The sequence below is a fragment of the Scleropages formosus genome, chromosome 18 (genome assembly GCF_900964775.1).
Source record: "Scleropages formosus chromosome 18, fSclFor1.1, whole genome shotgun sequence".
NCBI classification, from domain to species: domain Eukaryota; kingdom Metazoa; phylum Chordata; class Actinopteri; order Osteoglossiformes; family Osteoglossidae; genus Scleropages; species Scleropages formosus.
Window position 1 is genome coordinate 7,435,438 of NC_041823.1, and position 9,915 is coordinate 7,445,352.

General features: G+C 40.8%; 1 protein-coding gene across 1 annotated transcript; it reads left to right on the forward strand.

The window, feature by feature from the left end:
- Nucleotides 1–1,791: 1,791 nt before the first annotated feature.
- On the forward strand, nt 1,792–9,688 carry dscc1 (DNA replication and sister chromatid cohesion 1). Its single transcript, XM_018763042.2, has 9 exons — nt 1,792–2,095; nt 2,740–2,908; nt 4,588–4,728; nt 5,764–5,854; nt 6,133–6,271; nt 6,429–6,481; nt 7,286–7,443; nt 8,191–8,339; nt 9,482–9,688. The coding sequence occupies exons 1-9, from the start codon at nt 1,926–1,928 to the stop codon at nt 9,591–9,593; spliced, it is 1,182 nt and encodes a 393-aa protein (XP_018618558.2). The 5' UTR covers nt 1,792–1,925; the 3' UTR covers nt 9,594–9,688.
- The last annotated feature ends 227 nt before the right edge of the window (nt 9,689–9,915 follow it).

Consider the following 9,915-nt stretch of genomic DNA (forward strand, 5'->3'; position numbering starts at 1 on the left):
AACAATCTTTGCAAATGCACGCGTTATTATGTTTTCTTCCGAGTGTTTGGTCGGTCCCGTCTTTTCTGTTTTTGGGTTGGATTATTATGTTTATGGTACTTGAAACAAATAAGTTGACAATATCGCTTATGTATATCTTTAGACTTTTTTCCAAGTTTTAAAATTTTTTAATAAATGATTTAAAAACAAAATATTACACACACAACGTCAACAAAAATCTGGTTCTCTGAAACATCACAACAGTGTGTAGCCAGCGATCGTAACACACCGTGCCCTAATTAAAAAAAATAAATTCACAAATGACAGATTACTCATTAAGTAACCTGTCAACTTTCATAACTTGTATTCACATCACCTTAAAACGCGCAAAGGACGAAAAAAATGAACATTAAACTGAATACATTTAAACGTTCTAAAACACAACTAACAAAGAATTGAAGCACTTAGACCAAACTCCTAAAAAAAAAAACTCTTGACAGTGTTTAAACGCAAATGTTCAATTGGGAAAGAAACGACACGAGGAAATGTCCACTGATATTTTAGTTCTATTAGGTTCCGCAATTACTGTATGTGTCTCTTCTTAACATTAAAAACATGGATCTTGCATGTTTTACGAAGCACCCATCAGCGACGTAACCCGAGGTCACTCGGTGTCCCGGGTCTTTCAGTATCAGACACCGTTGGCCCGGTGGCCCGGTGAGAGGGGATTCGACCCCAGCGCTACTTTGAACCCGCTGCTACCCTCCTGATCCAGAACCAGTAGATCGTTTTCTATAAATATATATTATTTTTAGTTTTAAAGAGGTAAGTAAGGGACAGCTGGTAGCGTTGGGGTTAGAGCTACTGCCTTTAGCTTTGGACCCAAAGGTCACGGATTCGAGCCTCACCTCTGCTCTGGCTGTAGTACCTTGAGCAAGGTACTCACCCCAAAATTACTCAACTGTATAAATGGGTAAATAATTGTAACCTCAACACTGTAAGTTGCTTTAGAGAAAAGTGTAAAATGAATACATGTAAATTTAAAGGTCGGACTTGTAATGTCACACTTTAGTCACGTCTCCAAGTAACCACGTGTTATGCAGTAGCGCAACGCGGTGCCCAGTGCGTTTACAATGGCTCGTAAGCACGAGACTGGAAATGCACGAGGCACAGAGAGGACGGGTCATCTAGAAGCGTTTCAGCTCAGCAGTGTCCTTTGTCTCATGGGATTCCGCTGGGTCGGGGGGGTCAGGGGGTCCCACAGAACGCTCTGACCCTGGTTTACCTACACCTGCACCCCATGACCAGCCCCCCCCCGCTCACTTTTTTGACTTAGTCAGCTTTTGGCTTCTCAGGGTATGTTCAAAGTACCTTGATCAAGGACACAGTGTCGGGGTCTCGAGCCAATAACTTCTGCTTAAAAGACCCCGATGGTAACCTTTCCTATTAGAACGTTTATGAATGGACCGCCTCCCAGTTTGGAAACAACGAACTGCAGTGCTAAAATATTTTTTGTGCAGTTTAAACTGGATTATATATCCGCATAATACGGATCTCTTTCATATTAAAATACATTTTATACATAAAAGTATTGTTTTTGCATTCATTACGCGCGAAGGAGAATTCACTCAACGACCGTTAGTCTATCGCACAACCCAGACTTCAACTTCAAACTTCACATAACTTTCCTGAAAATGCGAAATCGAAATAAAAATGTTCAGATCGCACGCGGCGAGAGGCGCTCGCGAGCCCCCTGCGGGTCATTACGTTATCGAGGGACCCTGTTACGTATTTCCGGGCAATGTGGCGGGAAAAGTCGAATACGGAAGACGACTCTGAGTTCTCTTCTGGAGTAACAGTGACGGTACGCGGCTCGCTATAAGCGTGTGGTTACTTGTATGCGGCTTTAGTGGAGGAATATTTTGTTGAAAAGTACTTTTTCGGAAATGAGGACCTTAGAGCAGGTGCATGCCACGGTGAAAATTGCGAAGCTGAAGGAGGAAGAGCTGCACCCCACCGTGCACTGTCTGACGTTCGGCGAGAATGTCGCCTCGGGGGACTACTGTCTGCTGGAGCTCGACTCTACTCTGTGTGCGCGTATCGAGGCCGGACACAGGTACTTCTAACAGACTTCCAGGAAACCTACATCGCAATTCTAACACACAGCCAACCCTGCTTAGAATATCATATGAGCTGCCCCAGTTTCTCAAAAAAAGTTACATTTGGGGCAGCTGATCATGATCTGCTCTTCAAAATGTGTCACTCAGTGGTGCATTATAATCCAGCTTACAATATCTGACCCATTTGATTGATACAGCATGGTATTCTTACTGTATCTATCCAGGGTACCTTAATCAAGGGGTACTGGTCTGGAGCAAGTAGTGGGACTTGAACTAGCAACCTTTGTAAGTGCCTGTCCATAACAAGTGTGCCACCTGCTGCCCTTGTAGAGTATTAATAAGCAAGCTGGACAGAAGGTGCTATGTTCAGGTAAAGATGCTATGGAGAGTCAGGTTGTGTGGGCAACAGCTGCTGGTGGCGTAGCGGTTAGAGCTGTTGTCTTTGGATCCAGAAGTTCCAGGTTTGAATCTCCCCTTCTGCTGTAGTATCCTTGAGCAAGGTGCTTACTCTAAATTGCTCTAGTAAAGTTACCCAACTGCATCAATGGGTAAGTACTTGTGAGTAGCTCAACATTGTCTTTTTAAAAAAAGGTCAGCTAATTGAATAAATTTAATTTAAATGTGTTCTTTGCTCCCACAGCCTTACAATCAGGGGAGACAAGGATGAGCACGCAGTTCTGTGCACCGAATCCAAGACGTACGATCTGAGGATTGCGGACACCTCCAACCTGCTGCTCTTTGTCCCCGGCTGCAACACGCCAGATCAGATGACTGGAGACCAGACGCATCCTCAGCTCGTACATTCGCAGGCAAGCTTCCTTAATTCAACTTTTCTAGCCATTGTAATCCTCCAAGATTTCTGAAGTACTTCTGACACTTCATGACGTTTTACTATTCCACCATGAAACCATTCTTAGCACCTCTGATAACTACTTTAAACTCATATTTTACCCACTGCCGCTTCCTTGTTTCCCTTGACACCCTTACTGTGTTTCTCAAGACTTGATCAAAGGCTCTCTGCCATTTAATATACACATGTTCCCATTTCGTCAAACATGAAAATCACCTGGCTTGAACTCTGATTTTTGTGGTGATATTCAAATGTACATCTGCAGTAAGCAACCTTCCTACAATTTTTTTTTTTTTTTTAAATCAGTATTCATCTATCCTGCGTTTTATGCACCTACTCCAGCAATGAACATCGGTGCGTCAAGTGGAAAGTAACAAACTAGGTTTACTTAAGAATCACATGTCTGCAGCCATGTCTCTTTCTCCTAATGTAATGCACAAATTTGTATTTTCGCTGAGATCTACATCGCTTAGGAGAAAAGCATCTGCTAAATGAATAAATGTAAATGTAAACTTAACACTGACGTATCTATATCAGCACTATCAAATTGCATTTCTGATGTCACATCCTGGATGGCTCAAAACTTCCTACATCTGAACGGTGACGAAACAGGTCATACTTCTTTGCATGCTTCCTTTCCTTCCCTGTTTCTCTCTCATAATCTATTCTGTAATTTATTCTATATATACTATTTATAATTACACTATTTGTTTTAGTTTAGTTTTGTTTACATTTTATTTATGTAAATTTTTCTGTCTGCTGTTCTTGCATTGTCATTGTATCCTATACATTTTTTAAATGTAAAGCACTTTGAGAGCCTGCTTCTAAATGTCCTATATAAAATAAATAATTTTTTAAATTATAAACTGGTTAGAGGTGCCACTTTGCACTTGAAGAACACAGGTTCCAATCTCGTTCCTTCTCCAGTGCACCTGAGCAAGATACTTACCCTGAACTGCTCCATTAAAAAAAAAAAAAAAAACCAGCAATAATAAAGGGTGAATAATTGTAAGTCAGTATCAAGAATAGCATCAGCTAAACAAAAAGAAAAAAATTTTGGTCCACTGTGCCAATCCCTTTAATCCCTTGTAGGAATTAAAAGGCTGGCACAATGAGTAGCCCTGCTGTCTCACAGCACCTGGGTGGTGTGAGAGGACATGGGTTCAATCCCTGTTTTGTCTGTGTGGAGGTTGCACATTTTCCCGTGTCTGCATGGGTTTCCTCCCACACTCCAACAACATGCTGTTCAGGTTCCCCCATAGTGTGTGAGTGACAGAGAAGAGTGTGTTCCACTGATGTATGGATGAGTGACCCAGTGTAAGTAGTGTATCTAGCAGTGTAAGTCACCTTCGTGAATAAGGTGTGTGGGCTGATAACACTACACAGAGTCCATTGTAAATCGCTTTGGAGAAAAGCATTTGCTAAATAAATAAATGTAAATGCAGAACATGACATACTTCATCTATCAAAATTGTTTTGCAAAGGATGAGTAGTTGAGAGTGCTGTGATGAGATGCGGTACATGTGTTTATCTACTGTCATGCAGTTATCAGATTTGTCCAGATTGTTCCAGAAAAATCCAGCCGAAGGTGCACTTTTTGACTGAGCTTGTTTATTTTTTGGAACTGCTTTTCTTTAGATTTCGGGTTTCTCCAATAGCTACTGGGAGGTGAGGCCACGACGGCCAAAGTTAAAGAAGCTGAAGAAACTGCTAATGGAGAACCCATATGAGGGGCCCTTAGTCAGAACGGTGGAGGATTCAGACCAGAATTCACCAGGGGTAAGATGCAACTCGCCTACACGCACCTTCTCCATAACTATATCCTTTCACTAGTTTGGTTACGATGAAAAATGTACTGGAATACGATGTACTTATCACAATGCTGTCGTAAAGGCATTACTAGTAGAAATATTTTAAAGAAAAGAACAGCACACTGTATAGCTACTGTACCGGTTCTCCCCACTTATTAGGCCTAATTTGTTCTTTGAAATGGTCCTTTTAGGTGGTGGGGACTGTTATACAGGGGTCAGATTATTATTATTTTTTTTTATGTGGGTGGAATACAATTACAGACTCTCAACCTTGTGTCTGAAAAATCCTTAAAACTCAATCAGTCAATGACCACACCAGGATATTTTATCATATTTTCAGCAAATATTACTCCACTGTAACCGCTGATTTCCATTTTAGAACAGTTGAGCCAAAATAGAGTATTCAGGCCATGCCTAGTTTATAATGTAGGGTGAGTTCAAGCTGCTGGTCAATGAATGGAGATGTATATGTATGTGTATATATGTCTCTGTGTGTGTGTGTATAGACTGTATAACATTGTTATATCAATAAAAATGGCCCATATGACAGAATATTCCTCTGCAGCGGTGGACAGTTTACCAACGAGGACCCTCAGCAGATAGGATTCATATGGAATGATTAAGCTGAGACAATTACATACTCTGCTCATATATAATAATGTGTAATGAGACCATATGGGAACCCATAAAAACATGCATTCTGTCTCCACACTTAAGTACCTTGCTCAAGGGTACTGCAGCCGCAGTGGGGATCGAACCTGCGACTTTTGGATCTAAAGGCAGTAGCACTAACCACTACACTACCGGCTATCCCTGCTTTGAAGTAATATAATGTTATCAATTAGGTGTCCATTATGTGTTTCTTCCTCCTAAATGGCCCATTTCTGTATAAATAGAATAGGTTTAGGGGAACTTCTTTTCTGTGGAGCATTGCATTGAATGTACTGCCAAGGTTTTTAATTTGTAATTTGTGCAAATGAAGTAACACGTTTTCCCTTGCTAGTACACTATGGGGGACCTTCTTGACAGAATTCAAGCAAGTGAGGTGGAGATTATTGCCCAGCTGAAGAATATCCATGCCTGTGAAATTGATGGTATGCATTATTCACAGTTATTGTCTCTTTTTTTTCACCAGCAAAGTGGGACAGAATAATTATTGCGACTAGCTTTTCATCACTTTTAAGTACATAAGAGACTGTTAGACACACAGTTGGGTGAGGTACCTAGGAATTGGGTTGTCCCCTCCCCCCCCCCCTTTTCCTTTAGATTCATGTTCATGTACTTACCACAGAAGCTGAGCCCTGTGATGTTGTGCTGCGTTCATCTTTGTTTCCCTCATGAAGAGCTGATCATGCTTCTTTGTCCTTTGCAGGGTACTGGAGGGTTTTGGACTTTGACTACGAGATGAAGCTCCTTGGCTTTGTGACGCAGTTAGTGGACTCCGAGTCGTGGTCCTTCGGCAGAGTCCCCCTTGACTATTGCCTGCAGGAACTCGGTCCGCTTGAGCCAAAGTAAGAAGAGTGAAGTGTTTTAAAAAGCTGCGCCTCGGTTTCTGTCTATTGTCTGCCTAAATCCTCTGAAATAATGTTGCATTCCTGTTTTGTTATGCAGTTCAAATATGAGAGTTGCTCTGCTGACTCTCTGTTAATTGTTGCTCGTGCCTTTCAGAGAGATGATCGAACACTGCTTGAACTGTTACGGGAGGCGCTACATCGATGAAGGTATGAGTTTAGAAAGCACTCGTTTGAAGTCACATTTTCATTGTGGTCCAAAGAGAAGATATGTGACGGGGTCCCTGAAATATCTTCTTGAACTGGAACTGTTCTTGGAGAATAGTGTGTCTGCATCTCTCTGTCTCCTGGTGAAATGCACTTTTGTTTAGCGTTGAGTTGTGCGACACTTTGGAGCAAAGCAACTGTTAGATGAATGAATGTAAGTTTAATTTTGATGTTCTGATTTACAAGTTTTCAAAATGTCTTTGAAAGTATAACAAGAATAGAAGTGCTTGAGTTTGGTTCTTTGGTTCTAACACCTAAGATGTTATTAACTTTTATTTACCTGACACCTTTCTCCAAGGTGTTTTACCACATTAAATGGTCAACTTTACAATTATTTATCCATTTATACAGCAGAGTATTTTACTGTATCAATTTAGGGTTGGTACTGTGCCTTGATCACAAGTACTACCACATTACTGGGGATTTGAAGCTGGGTCCTTTAGTTGGTATGATGACTTGCTGCTCTACTGATACCCCATTGTCTTAAAACATTAATTGCAATTTAATTTTTGTATAGCTTTCCTTCCTTACATACACAAAATACAATGGAAGGACTGAAGTTTCTTCAGAGGTCAACATTTATTTAGTTACATGCTGAATTAGTGCAATGTATAGAAGAAATGCATTAGATGTGGTCGGGCTGCATTCCAGTTAAAGTGCTTTGAGCACCGGGTATTACTTTGAAACAAATTGAACATATGGCACCAGTCTTTACCAGGTTTACCTGAAATAAAATATGACCCGCAGGAGGCGAGGTGTGTTTCGCGCTGGACGAGGAGAAGGTGTGCCAAGCCATGGCGCAGATGCTCCTGCAGAATGCAGTGAAGTTCAACTTGGCTGAGTTTCTGGAGGTGTGGCAGCAAAGCGTACCGGAGGGCATGACCACCAGGCTGGACCAGCTAAGGGTAAGCAGTGTGGCCCAGAGTATGTCGCAGCAGGGGGGCCACGGCAAGGCCTGCACTCCATGCTTGTATTGGGGCAGCTGGGGGTGTAGTGATTAGAACTGCTGAATTTGGACTCAGAGGTTGCAGGTTTGAATCCCACTGCCAGGTGTAGTACCCTTGAGCAAGGTACTTACCCTAAATTCCTCCAGTAAAATTACCCAGTTGTATAAATGAGTAAATAACTGTAATTAGCTTAATTATTTCTGTTTTCCCTTTGTATTTACCTGCATTATGACAGAACATCTTGCATCAACAAAATGTTTTGCTGTCTGACTTTTATTAGTGAGACACATGGTTCTTTGAGTAAATTCTTTAATGGCATCATAGGACAGGAACATTTATTAGAACTTTTTAGTTAATGTCTGAAATAACACAAAATGCTAAAGCCACAAAACAGCCATTTTTTTCTGGACCAGTCTGAAAATGTCAACATTTCTTTAACTTTATCAAGAGAATGAATTCCAAAGAATGATGCAGTTTGCCAAAGCATACATAAAACATAGTGACTGTTGCTAAACTGCTGTTCTGTCCCATGTACAGTGCTGTAGTCTTGCATAATATCCTTTGGGATTAATCATCCATCCATCCATGTTAGAAGTTGTGTTATTTAGTTGACTGAATGACAGGATATATAAAGCAGTTTGTAGCTAAGAGGTAGAGGAAGGATATTGGGTCATACTGTTTTGCTGTGTGTGTTCTGGCCAATAGAGTTTGGCGCTCGTGGACCGAACTTCCAGACCAGAGACAATTTCCCTCCTGAGGGTGGAGGACCTGCCGGAGGACACACAAGAACGCTTTAACTTCCTCTTCAGCATGAGGGAAAAGTGGAGTGAGGATGATATCGTCCCCTACATTCGGTCAGTTCAATAACACCTTTGTGCTGTTACACTGTGTAATTAAAAGCACTGTCTGTTACAGTAATGGCACGTTAACTCCTGAAAACTGATGTTGCTAATTTAGATCACTGCATTTATGTGTGGAATTAGTCTTTCTTGTTGAGCTAAGCCCTTAACAGTTATTGACTTAGACACTTTCATCCAAAGTGATGTCTGTCTCAGTAAACAAAGCACATTCCTCACAAGACAATGAGCTTTACATACAGACAGATGATTGTCAAAGTACAGCTTGTATGTTTGATATGGGTGTTTTGCTGGTACACATTACTCAAGTAGTTAGACATACATGAGTGTTCAAAAGTTTGAATCACTCTAAAATTTTCATGTTTTTGAAAGAACTGAAACTTTTTTATCACGATGCTTACTTGAAAATATATCAAAGACATTGTCACTAATGTTGCAAATGGGTGTTACTGCTTGAAATGACTGATTTATGATTTATTATTCACATATGACTGCAAAGCCCCATTTTCAGTTACCATTACTCCAGTTTCCTAATGGTAACGGAGAAACCTTTGTAATTGTGTTAACGTATCTGAAACCTGGTATTCTTAAAGTTCATTTCTGGGTTCAGAAATGGCCAAAACAGTTGACTGCTTCGTTAAATAGGGCAGCTTGAGTGTAGTGGTTAGAGCAGCTGTCTTTGGACCTAAAGGTTGCAAGTTTGACCTTTGATTAAAAGTTTAAATTCTTTAAAAAACATGGCAGTTTCTGGGTGATTCCAAACTTTTGAAACCTACTGTAACTGATATTCCGATAGCTGGTGTATAGATAACTGTGGGGAGTTGGGTTTTATGCATTTATGTAGTTGTCAGGAGATCAGGAGCTGTTGGAGACCTTTTTTGAATGTGGGGAGGGATTCAGCAGTTCTGAGGGTCAGAGGTGGTTCATTCCACTACACATAGGCCAAACCCAGAAACAGACTAGATTCTTTCTGTGCGGGAGAAACTAGCGGCTGTAGACGGAGGAGTGCAGCTCTTCTGCTGGGGGTGTAGAAATTGAAATTGTTGAATTGTGTTCCCCCCCCCTTCGTGTTTCATGTTGAAGTTTGAAAGTATGTATTTGCAGTTGAAAGTTTTATGTTGGAAATTTTTCTCTGACAGGGATCTCTGTGGGGAAAAACAAACGACTGGGGCTCTTCTCACCAAGTACGCTCGCTCATCCATGCAAAATGGGATGAAAGTCTACAATTCAAGGAGACCTATGTCAACCTGAACTTCAACATCTTCAGCTCATTCCTCCCACCATACTGAGAAGCAGTTTTTTTTGTTTTCTGTTCCGAATGTGTTTTTGTAAATAAAAACGGATACTTGCACACTAAAAATGTGTAATCTTTGCAATATGAGTCTGAGTGTGTGTTGAAAACATTTAGTGTTAGTGTAAATACACCAGTTTATCTACAAGGATGTAGCATAAATGAGCCTGACGAGAGTGGCGATCTGGACGGCAAAACTTAGAACTGAGTTATAAATGACTGAGAGACAGTCATGGAGTCATGACTTGAAAAAATTTTAAAATGTAATTAAATTACATTTTA

What these genes read in the sequence shown, in the direction of transcription:
- dscc1 (XM_018763042.2), top strand. Translation starts at nt 1,926, where the DNA reads ATGAGGACCTTAGAGCAGGTGCATGCCACGGTGAAAATTGCGAAGCTG. An exon ending in CGTATCGAGGCCGGACACAG is followed by an intron (nt 2,096 to 2,739) that starts GTACTTCTAACA and finishes TTGCTCCCACAG; the next exon opens with CCTTACAATCAGGGGAGACA. An exon ending in CCAGGCTGGACCAGCTAAGG is followed by an intron (nt 7,444 to 8,190) that starts GTAAGCAGTGTG and finishes TCTGGCCAATAG; the next exon opens with AGTTTGGCGCTCGTGGACCG.